The sequence below is a fragment of the Urocampus carinirostris genome, chromosome 1 (assembly GCF_059441175.1).
Source record: "Urocampus carinirostris isolate Australia breed hairy pipefish chromosome 1, RoL_Ucar_1.0, whole genome shotgun sequence".
In the NCBI taxonomy this organism is placed as follows: Eukaryota; Metazoa; Chordata; class Actinopteri; order Syngnathiformes; family Syngnathidae; genus Urocampus; species Urocampus carinirostris.
Window position 1 is genome coordinate 46,692,073 of NC_142349.1, and position 21,710 is coordinate 46,713,782.

Here is a 21,710-nt window from a genome sequence, read left to right on the forward strand (position 1 = left end):
CAAGTACAGAAAGCATGGGAAGGTTGTTAAAAGTCAAGCATACTGGTAGGCCAAGGAAGACATGTAGGCGTATAAACAAACAACTAAAGGCCATATGTCTTGAAAACAGAAAACGCACAACAAGACAAATGAAAAGGAAATGGGAGAAAGTTGGAGTATACATTGACTCCATTGGCATTGACAGAACTGTGCAAAATAGCCTAAAGGAAATGGGATTTCCATATAGGAAAGCTAAAAGGAAACTATCGTTGACGCTTAAACAGAAGAGAACAAGACTGCAATGAGCTAAGGAGAGGCAACCATTGACTGTGGATGACTGGATGAAGGTTATCTTAAGCGATGAGTCACAAATCTGCATTGGACAAGGTGCTGGGACTTTTGTTTGGTGCCGTTCCGGTGTGATTTATAAACAGGACTGCGTAAAGAAAACATCATTGTGATATGAGGCTGCATGTCAGGCAAAGGTATTGGGGAGATGGCTGTGATTTAATCTGCAATAAATGCACAAGTTTACAAATACATTTTGGGCAGCTTTCTTATTCGTTCAATTGAAAAAAAAAATGTTTGGAGATGATGAACTCTTTTTCCAAGATGACAATGCATCATGCCACGGAGTAAAAACTCTAAAAGCATTCCAAGATTCAAGATTCAAAGTGTTTACTGTCATATGCACAGTAAAAAATGACAATTTCCTGCACAATAAAATTCTTACTTTGCTGTCCACACAGTTGCCAGCGTGATAAAACAAAGAAACTATATGCATGTATAAATAAAACAATGTTATGAATATTAAAAAGATAAAAATACAAGATTAGTTCAAGATTAACTCAAAATGAGTTCCTTGGAGAAAAACACATCCAGTCAATGTCATGGACTGCAAACAGCCCAGAACTCAGCCCAATTGAAAATCTGGTGGAAATGGAAAAAAAATGTCCATAGCAAGGCTTCGCTCTGCAAAGCTGATCTGGCAACTGCAATCACAGAGAGTTGGCAGTAGATTGATGAAGAATACTGTTTGTCACTCATCAAGTTCATGCCGCTGCTACTACAAGCTGTCATAAAAGCCAAATGTGGTGCAACTACTGCAAATACAGGTAATATGTTTTGATCATTATTTCTTTGTCTGTTTTTCATGATTCCATATTTTACTCCAGAATTTAGTGATTCCATATTTATTTCCCTGCACTTGCTCTATAAAAGTAACATTTAATGACCATTGCAATGTTTTTTCCCAATTTATTTTCTGAATGCCAATATGTTACACTTCCGAATGACCTTACGATTGTTTCATGTTCGTGATCTGAGTTTTTTCTACAGCCGGAGTAAGGGCTTGCCCAAGATTGGTGTTTTCATACTTTTTGCTAGGGGTTGTATTAAAAAATCAGGGGTGCACGTGATACACAAATAAAAGTCAGTCGGTTTAAATTAGGTAGCAGCAGCTTGCTCTCAACTACTGTAGAAAAATGTTGCTGAGCAGAAACTCTAGAGACCCGAATACAGTGCATGTATTTGCAATAAAAGACAATTTGGTATTACCCATTAGCACCCCAAACATGAATACCAGAAGACAATTCATTATTACATCCGGTTACGCATACATTTTATGCCAGCGGATCTTCTCTTGAAGTCGAGTAGTGATAAACAGAGTCAAAATCTGCACCCCTAGCAGGACAAACACAACAGTCCAGATGGAGCCCTGGTGCTGCTCCAACCAACGCGCAATGTTCCCCAGGCAACCCCCCAGGAAAATCACGCTCTGGGCACTGAACTCGTCCAGCGTTTGGGTGTCCAGGCCACACTGAGAGTTCCACACAGTGCCGTTCTCCAACGGGTCGACGCAACATGTGGCTGGGACGCCACAGGCCAGAACTCCTGGAGCTGAGCAGTTGTAGTATCTGCAAAGAAAGGTTTTTACTAATTCAAATCCATTCATGGGTAAATTCAATCATTCTATTTGAATTTCAGTATAGTCAAACAGCTGAGCTGTAGCACGTTGGCTTGAAATTTGTATCATTTAAAGGATTTTAAAAGTGGTATACTGTATCTTGAACATCTTGACAAAACTCCATTGTCTAGAATGGCGGGAAAGTGAAAATTACAGCCAGTCTTTCACAAGTGCAGTCAGTTCTAAGACAAAGATCTTTATAAAGTTAACGTAAAATGAAAAACTAAAAGAAACATCTTCAGAATTGAGCCTACCTAAGAGAACAGTGTATTTGACATTTGTCTATATTTAAAAAAATAAATGCACCAAGAGTATGTGATCAGTCTATTCTCTTTTTAATATTGGACACCTGCAAATGAGATGACACAATTATTTTGATTAATATTGCACACTGTTGTTGTTTTTTACTCACTATTATGAACAGTTTACATTATTTTCACTTTTGATCATTTGTGTTGCTCTTCTTTAATTTCTACACTCTTCAGGATGGTTCTGCTTTTGTAACATAGGGGGAAAGGAGCTCAGGAAAACCCTGAAGAACAGCGTGAACTTTCTTAATTGAAGTTTTGGTCTCCCCTGTTCTCCAAAAACCTATTGATGTCTTTTTTTCCTTATTTTGAGTGTGTACTAAATATTAAACGTATCGGCATAGAGTTATTTTGTCCTCTCCATCGTCAAAAAAACACAATTTGAAAAGTTTGGTTTAGTTTGTGTGTGCGTGCAAGAGCGGTCAACTTCTCTGCAGTGTGTACTGTCAATTGAACACCATGACTAAAAATTGATAAAAAGATGCAACTCATCCAACATGTTTTGCTATACAATAGCTACACATTTTTCTCCATGAAAAAAAAAAAAAAAAATATATATATATATATATATATATATATATATATATATATATATATATATATATATATATATATATATATATATATATATATATATATATATATATATATATATATAAATAAAATATAGTTAAATCCTTCAATAGTTGGAAGATAACCCATTGGAGGCGCTTAAAATGATGAAACATTCAGGTGCTCTAAAGTAGTCATGTGGCACAAATCCCGTCCACTGTCAAATTGTATAATATAAAAAATACAATCCCTTCCCTTCAACACTCCTTTCGCTTCAGGCTTTCATACCAGAACTCTGTAGTAGAGCTAAATGAAACTAATGAAACAACTAAAAACTACATAAAAACACATTTTTATTGTCGTCTAAAAAGACTTATAATATTACTGGGTAGAACATAGAAACTCTACATTGAACCTCTGAACTGTAAGGTGGACATGCTCACCATGCAGTCATTGTGCTGCCTTGACGCCACACTAGTTATAGTACTATAAGAAAACTCTACAGTTGAGCACATATGACATTTCGTTGAACTTATTTTAACATTATACATTATAATTAATCCTGCCTTTATGCCTGTAGAATCTGAAATATTTACGTAGTATACACTTCACTTCGTCCTTAAAATTCAAACACACCACAACAAACTCACATATTGACTTCCCAGTCACGATAAGTATCTGCTCCACAGCACTGCAGATTGGACTGGATCTCATCAGTAATGAACCTCAGATCTAGGTCATCCTGGTACCGGGCCATAGCTGCCAACATGCCAGAACGCAGGATGTTCACGATCTCTTGTTGCACGCCATACAAGACAATAAGAGCCAGAGCTTGTATTATGATGATTGCCAAGAGCATCCCAGAGAACACCTTCAGCATTAAGGAGTTTTCCCGCAAGGCCCCTACGCAGCCAGTCAGGCAGAGTGATGCCAACAGGAGGCCGAGGGACACCAGCAGCAGCATCGGATCGGTGCCGATCTTTCCTATTTTCTCCTGGGCAAAGGACTCTTTGCTAATTAGCCCCCACAGTCCCAAGGTGAGAAGAAGCAGGCCCAAGACGGAGAATGTCAGGTTGCTCAAAACCAGGAGGTACTTGAGGAAATAGTCAAGAAAAGAAAAGCTGCGGCGGGGTTTATCCGCTCTGAATCTGGTCTCGTATTCGCCGCTTGAGCCTACTTGGTGGAGCTCGCTGGTGCCTTGGGGTTCTGTATTTCCCTTGGACAAGACATAAAAACAAGATTTTGTGGATATGGAACTAAAGATAAAATATTAAAAATGTATATTGATTTAAAATAGACACACACTCTGGCTTTTTTTTTTTATCAAGTCGATGTTGGTTAATGATTATAAACAGGCAGGCTGTTAAGTTGTACACGTTCTTGTCATCTCAAGTTCATCACCAAAAACAGAGAAGTAATTTACAGATGACGTGATATGTCATTAGCATATATCTTCTTTACATATTCTTCATATATCATTTGCAGAGAATGACAAAAGTGATTGCACGTTGATCTACCCTAAATCTATTGGAGCAACGCATTTTCTCTGTTTGACTTTGACAAAAGTAACGTGGAAAATTCTGAGCAACTATAACTTTTGGCAAGTATTCAATCGAATGATTAACGGTTTCAATTTGCCAGCAATTAGACCTTTTACCTTTGGTATGAGCGGGCTGAACTCATTCTGTGCTTCTTCTGTCTTTGTCCAGGGCCAAGCGACTCTTCTGGTTGCCAAATATCTTCTGATGGTGTCCATCGCTAGGAAACAATCTTCCACATGCGTTGTTTCTGCTGTAGCAAATCAGAAAATTAAAACATGAAGTGGTAGATACAGACAGGTTCCGTTCTTGAGCATGTAAGCCTGGGCAGCATTTGGCCCTGGGGGGCCGTCAGGCGTGCGATTTCTTAATCATGTGAGAGTCACAGTTCGGGGATTACACAGTATTCACTGTGTGTGTGCGAATGTTTGTGTGCATATGTCTGTTACGTCAAAGAGACTTTGATAAAGATTTTCCTATCGAATATCAGTTGATTTCTATTGATCAAACTGAATAAATTATAAAAATTTATCTGTTTGTTACTGACTTATATTTAGTCTATTTAAAACCAAATAACAATTAGAATACTATTTTTGTGTATTTAAAGGGACATTGTGAACTATTAAGCGCCTCCAAGCGGTACACTTTTTTTTTCAAATGGTGTTCACTTAAATAATAAGAAAAATTGCATTACGTTTCATGAAAATGTATATGTTTTTAAATACTCATAGGTGTAGAATTTCATATTTATTTTACATAACATACATACATTAAGGTTCACCTAAAGGGGTGAGATTACTTGGTTGTCTGCCATTTTGACACTATAGGTACCCCCAAAAACCCAAGAAATAGCTGGGGGGGAAAAAAGGAATAGAAAAATGGTCTCCATAGTTTGTATTCTTTGTGATTTTGAGTACTTGTTTAAGGTTGCACTGTTGGGGCTACCAACATGTTTGAAGCTGAAAAAAAAAACTTATCATTAGTGTGTTATTACTGTGTTAAAGGTATGGTGTTGCTATGTTATTACCAGGTTGTAATAGGCTCAGTCAACCATTAAATCATTAATTTGAAATCAAATTTCCCGGAAATTCTCAATGACGCATCACTGGTGAGCTATTTTCAGAACTTATTCACTTTGGAGACCTTTGCACTACGTAATACAACGACATGTAGTGGTCAAATGTTACACAGTGTCCCTTTGACAATGTATTTTACTTTGGATGAGTCCATTTTGGGATGGGCTAGCAGGGCTAATCTAGAATAATAGTAAGTCATTAATGAATGTGGCAGTTTCCAGGACAAAGTATGAATAATTTTAAAAAGCAGTGGCTTCTTTTGGCTGTATTAATTTCGAGTGTTAATATTTGGAAATAGAAAAAAAATTCCCGTTCAGGGTGTGAAGCAAACAGCAGCAAGAGCGATCCCACCTTGACAATATGAATGCAATAAAGCGAATATGTAACAACAAAACATGTTTGGGTTGTTACATTATCGGATTACATTCCATGTGGTGTCATTGCCTTGAGGCCAAAATGACTTAAAACGTTTGTTAAGGAATGTAATTCTGAAAGCGCACCCTGGCAAAAAACATGAAAGGTGAAAAAACAGCAGACTATTTGGAAGACGACACGTTGGCCTGTGCTTGTAGTTTTTGGGCACCATGTGTGGACTGTGAAGTAGGAGTGGATTTTGGGAGGCAAATTGATGAAGTGCCGAATCAACGGTTGACTGACTCATTGTCGTTTTTGTTGTTGTGATCTGAGGAGATCACAATAGTAAGACTAAAATTTGTAGCCCTGTTTATGAGAACAGATACACAAACTCATAGCAAGCGTAGGAAAATGTACATATGCAATACAGTACTCCCCCTCTTTATTGTTACTGTGGTCCGCTCACATGGATGGAAAGAAAAAGCCTGCATTGGAACCCTGTCTCCAATGCTTTCACCATGTCATAAACTAGGGCGACCCAGCCTTGCCAATCGGTAGCTGCAACCTCGGCTAGCTCCAGCCATTTGTCCTGAGGAAGCCCTCCACAAACATGACCTGGCGAGACTCACAAAAAAATGTGGACGATGTCGAAGCTTTCGTAGACCACGTCAACATCGCCATCTTTATACAGAGGGGACTAACCGGGCCCCGACGAGGCCTTTGCAGCTAGGCTGAGTGAGAAGACGGGGGCCACACAGGCCCTAGTGTCATTGTAACCTTTATCAAATTGTAAGTGTCCAATTAGTAGTGCCTGCCGTGGCCAACCGAGGGACTGTTTTTTTAGCTCTTGAAAATTGAATTAATCTCATCACTACTCTGTAACTCCTGCCTGGCAATACAATGTTAGGAACCCCGTTTTCACCCTAAGCTAATACACGCAACTAGCAATAATAGATACCAGATAATAGGACAGAAGGCAACATATGTACTGTATTTTGGTTCAATCCCATTACTCCTCCTTCCCCTCAATTTTTCTGCTTACTCAAGCAGAGCACATTCAACATCAGTGCAAGAAAGTACAATTCCTCCGCAAAGTATAGCGCAATGGTGGGAGAGTGTGGAACACAAGCCCCTTTTCACCAACTCAGGTTGCATGTGCCCTAGCTTGCCCCTCTGCCTTACCGACCAGTCAGTAACAATCGTGGAAATGGTCCAATGAATTATGTGTTTATGTTGTATTGTGTTATGAAATGTACATTCTTACAGAGGGCGCAGCGAGACAAGGGAAAATACATTGCATGTTGTGGTAAGCAGGAAATATGTTACTAATACCTAGGGGAATTATCCCATTGCACTGACCCGAGAAGTGGAAGAGGGAGCAGAAAGACAAAGAAGATGGAGATAATAGGTAAAAAAGGAAGTAATGCGAAGCAGCCTTAGAATCTTGCCAATTTTCAAACTCTGATGAGATTGTACTACTTTGAAAACACTTTAAATTTAAAAAGCTGTGTGAGAAGGAACATCAATGAGTAATCTTACCCAAAACCTAAGCCTCTAACCCTAACCCAAACAAATAAAAGTACCCTTCAAGCACCATATTCACGTTTAAAAATCGAAACAGGGGTTCAAATGAAAAACTTTAAACCTTGCTCTATTCTAAACCTCATACTTTACCTTTCCTGTCCTTTTCCAACTGCCTGGCTGGTGGTGATACGAGGGCGAAGGACAATCCGAGATGAGTCAGTGGACCAGCGTCTGGACCTAAAGCATGTCAACGTCTGCATCGACCAGCCAGCAGAGTTGGGAAGCTGGGTGATTTCTGTCATGGCTTTTCTAAACAAATTTCTACATATTACCTCTACTTCCTTTTATTCATTTTCACTATGTTTTGTGTACTGTTACCTTATGCTAAATCCATTGCACACTGGTCATCCCGGAACGGGGATTACGACTTGAAAGGCCCCTTTCCAAGGTTTCTTATTTTCCTCAAGCTGAAGTTTTGAGTTTTCCCTTGCCCGCATGCAGGGTTGGGTAGGGTTACTTTAACTTGATTACTTTCAATTACTTTTGGATTACTCCAATACCAAATATGCTAATAAAAGACAAAAGAAACTAAATATGAATAAAATTACTAAATTTGGTGCAGGCTTGGGGAGTAACAGAATACATGGAATGGCAAAAATGATGTTGGCAAGCTGTTTGGATTTATTTTCATTTCGTTTGTGTTGCATTTTATGTTAGTTTTGCCAGAGATCAAAGAGATCAAAGCCAGGAGAGAAAGCTTACCACGTGTTGTGAGTCCATGCCAAAAAGGCAAATACTGATGAAAAAGAGGACACAAAAACTGGTACAGTATTACAAGGAACAAATTGAAGTGCATGTCAGTTCTAAAACTCTCCTAAAAAGGAGTGTGAAAAGAAAGGAGGCGATCAAACTCCTAACTAAGCACAGACTCAAAGATGCCTGTTACATCTCTTAAATATCAAACATTGTTCCTGTAGTTGTAAGTGCTCACATAGGCACAATTCTTGTTTCTTACTCAAGCTTTGTTACTCAAACTGAAAGTGCATCTCTACTGAACTTAAACTAGGAACTAGCAGATATTGCGGACAGAGAATTGTCACCTACCAACTGGTCATTCATCTGACAAATAAGACGACTAGGAGGCCTGATGGACTGGCGGACCCTAAGACCATAACGGTTAGGTTGAGCACAAATAACCTGAGCTTGAAGGTCTGGGACAGTCAAGTCTAAACAGTCAGTATCAGGGGAGTCTGTGTCCGGATGGTCAGTGTTCAATGGGGTCTCGTCTGGGAGGACAGTGTGTGGTGGGCCCATACCCAAAGGGATCATGTTTTCAGAGCACTGTGATGGGCTTTCTGTATTGTCACTTGAAGTATGGTCAACATCTTGTTCGGGGATGTGCTGACTTCCTCGACTGGATGTATCAACTGTGAGAGAGTCAGACTGGGCATCAGATCTGCTGTCTAGTGAGTTATCCTCCACCTCTGGATGAACTTGCTCTTCACCTGCCTGTATCACCCAGTTTACTGTACGGACATCACTGTCTTCAACCGCGTCAGGTAACTCAGGGCATACATCACTTCCATGCATAGCAGCGTCACACCCTGAGTGTTCAGATTCGCTGGCCAGATCATCCTCACAGGGCAAGAAGCTAACAGAGAGCAGCAAATTCCTGTGAACTACCTTCTCTTTGCCCGTCAGGCAATCCTTGACTCTATAGACATTGAGATCAGGCTTGACTGATATGACTTCATACGGGGTCGACTCCCACTTATCTGCAACTTTGCGTTTCCCCGGGACACCTCTGTTGGCGATCAACACCCGGTCTCCCACGACGAGGGCTGATCCTTTGGCCCTACGGTTGTACAGCTTGGCATGGCGAGTCTGTTCTCTGAGAGTATTCCTCTGTACAATCTGAGCAGCTTCATGTAGATCTTTCTTCAGATGGCTTACAAAGTCAGAGTAGCTGACAACAGCATCATTGGTATTAGCATGTTGAAACATGACATCGACAGGGAGACGAGGGATCCTACCAAACACTAGGTAAAACGGTGCAAACCCTGTTGTCTCATGCTCTGTGCAGTTATAGCAGAATGTGAGCTACTGCAGCATTTGTGGCCACTTTGCTTTGGGCTGAGGGGGAAGGGTTCTGATCATATCTCCCAATGTTCGGTTAAATCGTTCTGCGATACCATTTCCCATAGGGTGGTACGGAGTCGTATGGGATTTCTGCACCCCTGCCATCTCTAGAAGCTCTTTGATCAGTTTGCTCTCAAAATTGGCTCCCTGATCAGAGTGGATACGCCGAGGGAAACCATAGACAAGGAAGAAATCCTGCCACAGACGGCGAGCAACTTGTTTGGCGGTTTGATTCCTGCAAGGGAAGGCGTGCGCCATCTTGGAGAAATGATCAGTTACGACCAGGACATCTACAGACTTGTTCTCTTGCTCAGCAGTCCAAAAGTCTATACAGACCAACTCCATAGGCTCAGAGGTGACTATGTTCTTGAGTGGTGCACGGTTGTGTGGTTCCGGTGTTTTCCCTACTACACAATGCTGACAGGATTTGACATAATTCACAACATCACGTTCCATGCCATTCCAGAAGAATCGTTGCCTCACCAGAGACAAAGTACGGTTCTGGCCTTGGTGACCTGCTGAGTCATGTAAACCGTGAAGGACTTTCTGTTTCAATGAATCAGGCACCACAAACTGGAAGATTTTCTTGGCCATGTGAGGATCTTTCCTTATTTTGTAGAGCATGCCATTCTGTATGGTGAGTCTGCTCCAATGCTTCAGTAGTTTCATCACACTAGGCGACTCGACAGCTCTCTCACGCCTGGTAGGTCTCTTGTGTCTATGCACAAAGTACATGGTTCTGCTTATTGTGTTGTCCTGTTCTTGTAAACCAACAAGCTGACTCTGTGGGAGTGCCGTTGACTGATCTCCCTTCTGCAGAAGATTGAAGTTGGCATCCGTTCCCATCACTTGACCCACGCCACCAGTGGACTGAGCACTGAGGACAGCAGCAACTTCTTCTGATGTCACAGAACCATTGGAGCCTGATGGAATTGCCCTTTTTACTGACTCATCCATTTGCAGAAACTGTAATAATAAAAACCTCATCATCCAAAAAAAAAAAAAAATCATTTACCAAAAACTATACACATATTTCAGCAGGAATTTCAATAAAACAAAAGTTATTATTACACCCGTTACATTTAGTTTATTTTGTCTTTTATTAGCATATTTGGTATTGGAATCATCCAAAAGTAATTGAAAGTAATCAAGTTAAAGTAACCCTACCCAACCCTGCCCGTATGTTTGTTTAGGATCTGGGGTAGTTGTAACCTGTGCAGTCCTTTGAGACATTTTCTGATTGAGGGCTACACACAGTGTTGCGTAAACAGTACATTCAAACTATACAACAACCAAAATACCAATAAACAAAGAGATGAAAAAACAAAACAGTTAAATAAAGTTACATAAAAATGAAATGAATAGATTGCAAATAATATTTGTTTTATTGCCTTCTGATTCTGGGAAAGGTCAAAACAGTGTCAGATGGTCACTCTCCAAAATACTTGACATCATCACTTCCGCATGGCCAAAGCAAAGAAATCTCAAACCAACGTCGACCACAAGCAAGATTCCGCCAGCGCAAAACTGCACCAGCCAACTGCTCCAGATTCACAAAGCCACACTAACAACCACGCGCTATTCCGTTTTAAAAACAAAATTTTTCTCATATAATCTGAGGCTTGTGGTTTTATTTTGAAAGAAACAATAGTAAGGATAGCAGCACATAGACACAAACTTGTCACTAGCGCAGGATGTACCGCTGCGAAGCTTGAACACAGACATTTCACTTGATGGTCCTTTATTATTGTTGTCATTCTGAATGAGACAACATAGCCAGGATTTGCCACTACAACAAGGGAAACTTTGCCTGATCGTGAGCGATTTATATCCACTATCTTTTTCAATTGAGCGTTGCTGGGGAAAAAGACGATCAGGTGCGCCGTTAAACGTGCACGAAAGGAGGTTTAAATGAGACTATGGTGACCATACAGATGTGCCAACACGAATATGAATGCCCACGTCTGCCTCCACATCTCTGAAAGGGAATATCTGCAGCGCACATCTTTCCAAGAAGGTGCATGCAGAATGAGCTTCATGTTTTAGTTTAATTACCAGCTTTTTTATTTATTCAAAGAAAAAAACGACACCACATTAGGCCGTTTTGTCATCGGTGGAGGATGCTTTTTACCCTGCACGTGGCTGTCATGTCGTCAGCGTTTTTCAATCCCAGTTTTGCCTTCAGCTCCCACTTTGACACAGGTAAGCGTCTGACACGACCGTTCGGATGATGCACGCATGTTTTCAAGCTCACGTGCAGCGCAGTGCGCTAGTGTTCATTACGTCGAGTGGTTCGGGGTTTTGGTTGGACACTTCATGTGTACAGTTAACACAGCCTGCTTTCCTCCACATCCCCTCAACACGCATGTGAGGTTCACTCTACAAACGACCCATAAAACGTCTTATGTTGTATTGCCTTTATTACTGTATTGACTGAACCCAGGTGCATTCAGCCTGGATAGGTTAACCTATGACCTTAATGAGGACAAATAAAAGATGGAAGGCTATTGTGCGTTCCCTCAAGGAGGTTTAAATTGCTGGATGGGAGGCATCTTCATGACAAGTTGACAATGTGGTCCAACATAGCGTCCCAGCCAGAATTGCTTAGAAGCTTATATGTTAGTGAGCATGTGTGATGGACCTCAAAAGTGCTGCAGAATCAAATGTAAACAGGACGGAAAGAGAGCCTCACCACTGTGTGCTAAGCATACAAATGGCGGCCAGAGCTGTGCCGCTTCAAATTTCAAGTGTCAATCTGTTCTGGATCCCTGACTGCCCTACCACATTGTCACCATCAGAAATGATGACACCAGAGGACAGTCAGTCAATACCCGATTTACACAATGAAAAAAACGGTGATTTTATAGAAAAAAAGAACAAACTGCATTTATGTTAACTTGTATTGGTTATTTTTTTCTATTTTGTCGAATGAAAAATGACCCTATACATAGAAAAAAGGTAAATCAAACTACAAAAGCCAACATCTCGTCGTATTGTAATTGCCTATTTACGCATTCAAATTTTGTTTTTAAATCTCAGTTAGACTGCAATTTTGTAAACATGGAACATGTTTTGGCTAGATTGACCAAAATGAAGACTTGGGAGCTATTCAGCAAATCCGAGTCCTTGCAGCTCCCTGTTACTTTTCATTCAACATTTTGGTCATTAATGTTGTGTGTCCGCACATTATTTTTAGGCTGGCAAAGATGCATTCACTAATTTGCCTTGTACGCACAAAAACACACACACAATGAATCCCAAATTTATTTCACAATAGTAGGTCGCTAGGGTGGTTGGTAGGTAGGTAGGTACAGTAGGTATATTTGTCATCCATCCAGATCGTGAAAAGATTGTCTGTGGGCGGTAAGGATCCGGGAAACCATTTTGAAAGAAAACCTAGATAGACATTTATTTGCCCACCCCAAAACTTCATCCGCATTTGCATAAAGATATATATATATATATATATATATATATATATATATATATATATATATATATATATATATATATATATATATATATATATATATATACACCACAGCCATATCCCCCTAGTGGGAGGTGGCTAGAGTGTTTTCTGACTCTTTTTGGGAGATTCATTCAGAGGAGGGGACTCCCAGCTCCCTCGCTCAACCCAACTGAGGTGTTGGGAGTCATTAGGTGACCAAAGGCCCCAATTCCAACCCCTAATGCAGAGCGCCAAGCAAGAAGGCAATGAGTGCCAATGTTGTAAGTGTTAGGTATGACTCGGCCGAGGCTTGAACCACAACTTCCCAGTCTCGGGGCGGGCGCCATACCACCAAGGCCACCGAGCTGGCTGCATAAATATAGGCAGAGAAATATACACACTCACACGCACAGACAATAACAATGAATAGCATTACATAAGCTGTCATCCATGGTAACTTGTTCCTACCACCAGCACCTGACCCACAGTTGCTGGTTTGGAGCTACAGAGAGCACTAGCCAAAATTTAAAAAATACAAGCTTTTTGTTTTCTTTTTGGGGGCACACATTTGAGATGTTAACAGTTTGAGTCTCCTGCTCCTGACTGCTTGATTATTTATGTCTGCATGTGCACTGAATTAGTTACGTAATGGTCTCTTCAGGGTAGTGAAGAAAAACTTAGATGAAAGCAGTGGAGGGGAAGAAGATTTATTTATGGAGTGTGCTGCGAGACAATGTTGCATTTCCTACTGTATTTCCTGATTTCATTTCCAGTTGGGAAAGAAGCACAAATAGTACACTCATGCAAAAATGACTTTCAACCAACACTTTCAACCAGGCAGTCACATCATGTGTGTTGCTACCAAGCCTTGCCTCTTAAAGACATGTCCACAGACCACAATTTGTGTGCAGTTTTTTCCAATAATAATGTGCTAGCATGTGAGTGTGATGATAAAAGGGTGTAACATAGATATTTTTGGTATGACAAAACATTTAATAAGAGTATGTGTGGCAAAAGAAGTCATAATGATTAAAAAAAAAAAAAACGTTCCTGTTAACAGTGGTACATTTTTCATTCTCATATTTGTGAATGCCAAGTATATTTGTATGCAAATGCGGCTTCAAACATCATGATCATTTTAAATATTTGCTGGGAACCTTTTTAGGTTCTGAAACATGAGTATGCAAAAGACTTGCCAACGTCACATGGTCAAAGCCTGAGACCAGGTAAACCGTGAGGTCACCTATGCCAGCCAGGGGCTTACACTCAGTTAGTAGACGGCAGTAAAAATTGCGGCATTTCAAAATTGTGGCACCCTTAATTGATGGAAACTGGTAGATTGACGTACTTTATTTTACCCTACGAACCCAATATTCACAAAAAACTACTTTGCGTTGAGAGTAATTGAAACATATTGCCAACAAGAACATTTCTGGTGTTCATCATATTTCCCTGCATATCAGTGATGCAGGTGCCTGCCTACCAACTTGCACATCGGGCTCATACTGTCCTTACACCATGTCCTTTTCCTGCCACACAAATCATGTAGGAGCCAGTCCGAGGAAGATCCATCCCTCATCCACTTAGCTGCCATTGGATAAACAAACAACGAGTAGTTATTTGTTGCTCACATGCAGAAAAACCATGGCAGCAGCATTGGTTTGCGCCGCACTCTAATCTCGCAATCCCGCACATTTTGCCAGCCCTGGCGACGAGGGTTTTATCATCATTCTGGACCGGAGGCACGGCTTCAAAGCCCATCTGTATATGCGCCGCATCAGAACAGTCAGAAATTGGCGTTGGTGACTTAATGTGACAGGCAGGTAATCGTCATCCTTGCCAAATCGCCCTCACGTTAATGATGATTATTACGGCAATGCTGCGAATTGTAATCTGAGGTGGTTCAGACGGAGCATGACAGTAGCGGTTGGTGCCCTCTGCGGAGTATGTTTTCTCAGTTTTCAATAAGACCATTTTAAGGATGTGCCGTGTCGCAACGATCCTGAACAGGCAATCTTAACTGAACACAGTTGTGCGTGTGCTGTGCTCAAGCCAAAGGCTCGGGAATATGTTTAGGACACCATGATCGGGAATCAGGAATATCAATTCTGTCATATTGTTTTGATCCAACTTGGGCATTTCCCCAAAGAGCAGAAGTCATCCACTCATCTATTTTCTGCACCACTTATCCTCACTAGGGTTGCAGGGTTGCTGGAGCCCACCCTAGCTATCTACAGTCTCTCTTTTGGTTGTCCATCAACTCGATGATGACATCTCCTTTTTTGTGAGTCTCCTGATGTTTGAAGAGTCCAATCCTGCATTCATTGGTACGATTACAGACCGGTATGTCAAAGAGTTGCTGGGGGACAGGGGTTGGGGGGCTGAGTCGGCTGGGGGGGTTGGCGAGCGGGCCTCCTCCTGAAATGAAATGAAATGATCTGCATTTATATAGCGCTTTTCAAGTCAATGACCTCCCAAAGCGCTTTACAGTGTGCTTCACATTTCCCAATAGCGGCCGTGATCTGTGCAGCCATGTAAGGCGCTAACCTGCTTATTGGGGGTATTGGGAGTTCAGTGTCTTACCCAAGGACACTTCGGCATGTAACACGGACAAGCCGGGATTCGAACTGGGATCCCTTAATCCTAAAACGATCGCTCTACCTCCTGAGCTACTGTTTTTTATGATGAGATCAAGATAAGTTATTCCATCCTCACAGTTAACCATCCATGGATCCCTCAACCACCAGAGTTGTTTGGGTACCACTTCCTGCAGTGTGTCTTGCTCAAGTACGGCCTCGTGGGGCCCATCCTTCTCCACGACATTTTCTGGGGATAGCGGTTTTCTCCACCACGTGAAACAGATAGTCCTGGATTCTATTCAGATGCATTTGGTTGCCATTGTCTTTCGGTGTACAGTGTAATCCCGCTCTTCTGAGTTCATACAGACCTCGGCAATGATGGGCAGCGGAATTTGTGTGACAGTACTGATACTAGATCCTGAATCACTGAGGAAAATGTATTTTGTTTCTAAATTTTTAGTATGACATCGTACAATATGCATTACATCACTTGCGGCTTTCATAGTTTTGTTAAAAAACAAACTTTGCGGTGAAAAACAAACAAACTTTGATTTACTGTGATCAAATTACTCACACACACACTTGACACTGGTTAAAGTGCATGAAAAACAACCTCACCCCACTCCAAATTAAACTGATTATTTTAGTAGGCTTTCCCGAAATTTTTTCCTTGACATATTGTTGATTGAATTCTTATTTTGTTAATGTACCAAGTAAAATAATCCTTCTTGTGGTTGAAGGTGGTTAGAGGGATGGATGCAATGGAGTTATTCGTAGATGATATTGTATGATCTGTTTTACAGTACAAAAGATTTATAAGAAATAAAAACAAAAGATGATTCAAAAGTTACATATGTTGAACAGAATAATTTGTTGAACAGAACAAAATCAATTCAAAACTGTAGTAAGAATATTGGAAAAACAATTAAAATCAGTGGTTTCATTGCAAAATGAAAGTCTTAGGGACCAAAACCTAAAAAATACCAAATTGTCAAAATTCAACAAAAAGTGATCATCTGTTGACAAAAAATGAGCCCAATTTGTTGTAAGGGATAGCAGTACAAAATGAGATTGAGCATGTGTTTGTTTAGTAAAGTCATTATTCAAACGTTTCAAAATAATTCATTGAAGAAACTAGCAATAGAATCATGGTTAAAAAAATACTGTGTTGATATACGATATAAACTTGCCCTTTCTTGCACATGATGAGGACTTCCATTCTAGCCATCTTCCACCAACATTCGAAACTGGTTTAGGGATTCCCTGCAAGGCATTTATTCTGGGGGAGTCAATTATTCTTCTCATGAAAGCTAATGGCTCATGGGTTGAAACACTGGCAGTGAAAAACAGCACTAGGATGCCACATCCAAGCACACACTCGAAACGTGCTACTCTACATAAAATCTGCCCGTTTGAATAACAAGTGCTTTAATTGCAGCTATACAAGTAAGGATGCTAAAACATTGGTCAGAGGCAACAGGATTTTTCATTGGAGGCTGTGTGCATGAATACGCCAGTCCAATTTCCGTGTTCATATTGAAATACTGTCATACCTGTCCTTCACATGCTGTATGGTACTATGTACACTATAGGAAAGTTCCACACCATCATAATTTAAAACCACATTTAATGCAGCCAAAGTGGGAGTTTGATGAGCTGGCAGACGCTCACATGCAAAGACAATGCACACGAGGAGAGGGAGAAGGAAAAAACACAAATAGATGAGCCGAGCCTCGATGCACTGTAAAAGCCAATCAAACTAATATCCCGCACGCCCCCTACTGGTTCGGGAAGGTTGTTACCATAGCAACATGTTGTGGCTCAGTGCCCACACAGACGACAACCATACTAGACTGCTTCCTCAAGGAACACTGAAGTACTTTTTTTGCAGCAGTGGTTTCATTAGGTTCATTTTTGGCTCTCCTCATTCTTGCTAACAATTGCCCCATTACTCTTTCAAGATCAGGGTTGGGTAGGGTTACTTTAACTTGATTACTTCCAATTACTTTTGGATTACTCCAATACCAAATATGCTAATAAAAGACAAAAGAAACTAAATATGAATAAAATGATGACTCACAACACGTGGTAAGCTTTCTCTCCTGGGTTTGATCTCTTTGATCTCCGGCAAAACTAACATAAAATGCGACAGAAACAAAATGAAAATAAATCCAAACAGCTTGCCAACATCATTTTTGCCATTCCATGTATTCCGTTACTCCCCAAGCCTGCACACATTTTAGTAATCTTATTCCTATTTAGTTTCTTTTGTCTTTCATTAGTATATTTGGTATTGGAGTAATCCAAAAGTAGTTGAAAGTAATCAAGTTATAGTAACCCTACCCAACCCTGTGCAAGATTATCATTACAATTGTGTTTATTGACAACTGCATGGTAAATATTCTATACAAGATTAGATGTGGCACTTCAGGATCAAACATGTAATGAAATAATTTAAAAGAGAAAAGTAAAAAGAAAAAGGCATAAAGTCCTCCTGTGCATCAGAGCAATCGTGCATTGAAAAATGCAATGGCATTTTAAGCATCGTATGGCCAAAATTAGAGAGTGACTTTATACTTGTCATCGCAGTTTTTGTAATTGTAGCAAGAAAATGCTATAAGTAAGAAAAGGCTGTTTCAAATACAATCCCGATGCCAACCCAAACCTCAAAAAGATGTAAAAAAAAAAGAACATTTTTTTGGACCGCGTCTAAAATATTCACGTAATCATGAATGATCTGACTGACGCTGCGATCATGACATCAAGCCAGGGGTGTGGAACCTTTTTGACCCAAAGAACCAGCTTCCATATAAAGGATTCTTTAGCAAGGAGGTAGTGTGTTGGAATAAGGCTGTATGCTGTGTAGACCACTCTGCTTGAATTCTTTCACTGATATAATTTTATCTACAATAATTAATAACAAACATTCTCCATAGACAAGTCAAATATCTAAAAGTATTAATTAACAATTTTCCTTTGTAAAGTTCCACATGTGTTCCTCTAGTCCATTTTTATCCTATTACAGGTATTCAGTAAAATAACCCAAAAGTGCACATTCATCCATTACTCTATTAACTACTGTATTAACTCCAAGCTAAAACATAAAAGAACACACTCTGTATCATAGAGGTGAAACTAGACTGGTTACTTAGTGAACTCTCATTTTTCAATAAACGTCTTAAAACTCAAAAATAAGCACTAATTTTATGCATTCAAACAGTGGGAAATAGCACGGCGGCGCAGTGGTTAGCGCTTGTGCGGCACAGTTCATGTCATGGGAACCTGTCGTGGGTTCAAATCCAGCTCCAGACTTCCTGTGCGGAGTTTGTATGTTCTCCCTGTGCTTGCGTGGGTTTCCTCCGGGCACTCCGGTTTCCTCCCACGTCCCAAAAACATGCATTTCAGGTGAATTGGCCGGTCCAAATTGTCCCTAGGTGTGAATGAGCGAATGAGTTGTCTGTCCCTGTGTACCCTGCGATTGGCTGGCAACCAGTTCAGGGTGTCCCCTGCCCACTGCCCGGAGATGGCTGGGATGGGCTCCAGCCCCCCCGCGACCCTAATGAGGATAAGCGGTACGGCTGATGAGATGAGATGAGACGTAACAATAATTATTGTGTGGATCATTATAAACAACAGACGGACCTGTAAAATAAGGTGATTGTGTGTTAAAATGAGGCTGAGTGGACTACTCTGCTTGAATTCACTAAGTGATATGATTTGGGCGGTAGTTATCCGGGTGGTGAAGGACACCAGTGAAAAGATACTGTACAAAGGTTCCTACTCTCATGAAAACACACTGCAGCAATACTAATTATTTAGTATTTTATTTTAATTTGTAGTGTGCTTTAATGTAACATCCATTGTAACCAGGTCATCCAGGAAGGGGGATTACCTCATGTGCGGTCGCTTCTCAAGGTTTCGTCATTTTCCTCAGATTTTGAGTTTTTCCTTGCCCTCATATAGGTTTTATATCAGGGGATGATGTAATAATAGTCAGTGGTTTGCAAAAGTTTATAGCATTCTGTGCAGCCCTTTGAGACTCCTTGTGATTAAGGGCTATGCAAATAAACATGACTTGTAAATTATCTTTGGTTTTCACCATGTAGATAAATAACTAAAACAACAGAAATTGTGTTAGATAATTTTCAAAGCCATATATGAGTGTATCACACAATCTTTGTAGCAACGTGGAAAATAATTGTGCTTCTTTTATTTCTGAGCCAGATGTACTCAAGAAAAGAGCCATATATGTATCACGACCCATAGGTTCCTAACCCCTGCTTTAACCAATGAGATGGCGGTAAAGAGAAACTCATTTTCAATTTCAGACAGCACCTCTAAGGTGGTGATCCCCCTGGGGAAGGAACCGTCTCTGAACCAGTTAGTCCTTGTTTTAAGGGACTTTTACCGTCTGCCATAGGGCAGCAGGCCAAGGAGGTGGTTGTCAAGGTGATGAGTCCTTTATAACATTGTTTTCACTGCTGCGGTATTGCAAACTGGCAATGTCACCCAGACTGGGCAGAGAGCAGCTGATGATTTTCTGGGCTGTGCTGATGGTTGTATGAAAAGTTTTTCTTTATGCTGCCATACTCCTAGAATACTGCACCGTAATGCCAGAATGCTTTCCACTGGCGCTCTATAGAAGGACACCACCAGCTTCTGTTCCGGGTTCGTTTTCCTTATCCTACCTCAGGAAGTGGAATAACTGCTCTGGTGTTGGAAGACCAGGAAATATCGGCAACTTGCAGGCCCAGAAGATTAAAAGAGCGGACTCTCTCAACACAGTCTCAATTGACAACGAGTGGAGCTAGGTCTCTGAATTCCCTCCTGAAGTCAAGTAAGACTTCCTTGGATTTTGTGGTGTTCAGCAGTAGCTTATGTTTTTGAACACCACATTGTCTCTGTACCCTGCCTCATCCTCATTGAGGCAGTCTTGTCAGCAAACTTTACAATTGTGTTTTTTGGAGTTGTTTAGTGAAGAATCTGAAGTGTAAAAGGTGAAAAGAAAGGGCTCAGTACACATCCTAAGGGGGGAGCCATTGCTCAGCGTTTGAGTAGAAGAGACTAGGTGGCCGAGTATAATCGTACATTGGCTGATTTATTATATGATATTCTTAGGGTCTTAGGAGTGACGAATTTTGAAGTTCCAAAATTTAAATGTCGAAGAATGTTGACCCTCAGGATTTTTGTGTTTTATGAAAGGGTACTCACTTTTCAAAGCCCATTTCTCACAATTGATAGATACTTATTGCCACGAGCTCCATTCCCCCAAAGACAAACGACATGGTAAATGCTTAAGGTCAAATAGTTTACAGTCCCTTCCTTGTTTAAAGAGAAGTTTCTTCACGTTTTATCAGCAGACTCACCTTTGAGATTTTCCATCTTCTCAAACTGAATTGCATTTTGATAGGAGAACCCCAATGCTCAAGAACATTTTGCTCAAACAATCCCCAATTTTTCAGTTGTTGAACCATAGGTACGCTAAAGCCCCACGCACATCTAGCGCCAACTGTGTGAGGAATTTGGCTGCAGAATGACCACCTTGATGTGCCTCAACACCTGACGCAGTTTTCAACGGCACCGTTTTCCTCTCCTCACCAAGTTTTTTTACGCCATGTATTTCCGGATCATAACATCATTCAACATAGCGACTAACATATAATCAGATATCAATTAGAAATACAGATTTAACTAGTGCGCCGAAAGAAAAAGGCAAATGAGGGCTAAGTCACAAAAAGTTAGAGCCCTATATTCGATAGTGCTGTTGTCGACAGACTTGTATCGTTCGAAAAACTGAACAGCTTTATGAGCTGACTCTTGGAAGTGAATGACGGGAGCCGGCTACCCACTACTCAAGAGCAGGTTCCCTTCAAGAAACTATTGTTCGCTTTTGATCGGTCAGAATGCATTTTTTTTCAGGGATTGAATCTCGTTTATATTTTATACTTGATATTTTTTGAGTAAATAAAGAGTTACAAATGTTTTGTACTTTGTTTTTGTTTGTAAAATTTATAAATATTTGAATTTATGTTTTCTGTGTTTTTCAAAGTTATCGTGTTAATCTTGCTTTCTTTTCCCCTTTTAAGTCATTCATAATAGTACGTAATAAATGGTAACTGTGAAAACAACCTGAAGATCCATTAAGGAGCCAAAGGGCTGCAAAAAATGATCTCTAAAAATGCCCGGTTTACAGCATTTACTAAATAAAATGCTCAAAATGGCAGTAGATGTGTGTGAAATTGAA

At 40.5% G+C, this 21,710-nt stretch overlaps 2 protein-coding genes across 2 annotated transcripts in view; one reads left to right on the forward strand and one right to left on the reverse strand.

The window, feature by feature from the left end:
• Positions 1–61: 61 nt before the first annotated feature.
• Positions 62–4,652, reverse strand: tspan10 (tetraspanin 10). Its single transcript, XM_088355796.1, has 3 exons — positions 4,463–4,652; positions 3,456–4,021; positions 62–1,895 (listed from the first exon to the last, which is right to left on the reverse strand). Exons 1-3 carry the CDS (start codon positions 4,559–4,561, stop codon positions 1,589–1,591), a joined length of 972 nt encoding a protein of 323 aa, XP_088211922.1. The 5' UTR covers positions 4,562–4,652; the 3' UTR covers positions 62–1,588.
• Positions 4,653–11,134: 6,482 nt separating this feature from the next.
• The window catches only part of LOC148374928 (serine/threonine-protein kinase LMTK1-like), a 37,060-nt gene continuing 26,484 nt past the window's right edge, over positions 11,135–21,710 (forward strand). The window contains exon 1 of the mRNA XM_088342524.1: positions 11,135–11,638. Within this exon, the coding sequence (XP_088198650.1) occupies positions 11,557–11,638 (82 nt within the window). The 5' untranslated portion in view covers positions 11,135–11,556. The remainder of the gene's footprint in view (positions 11,639–21,710) is intronic.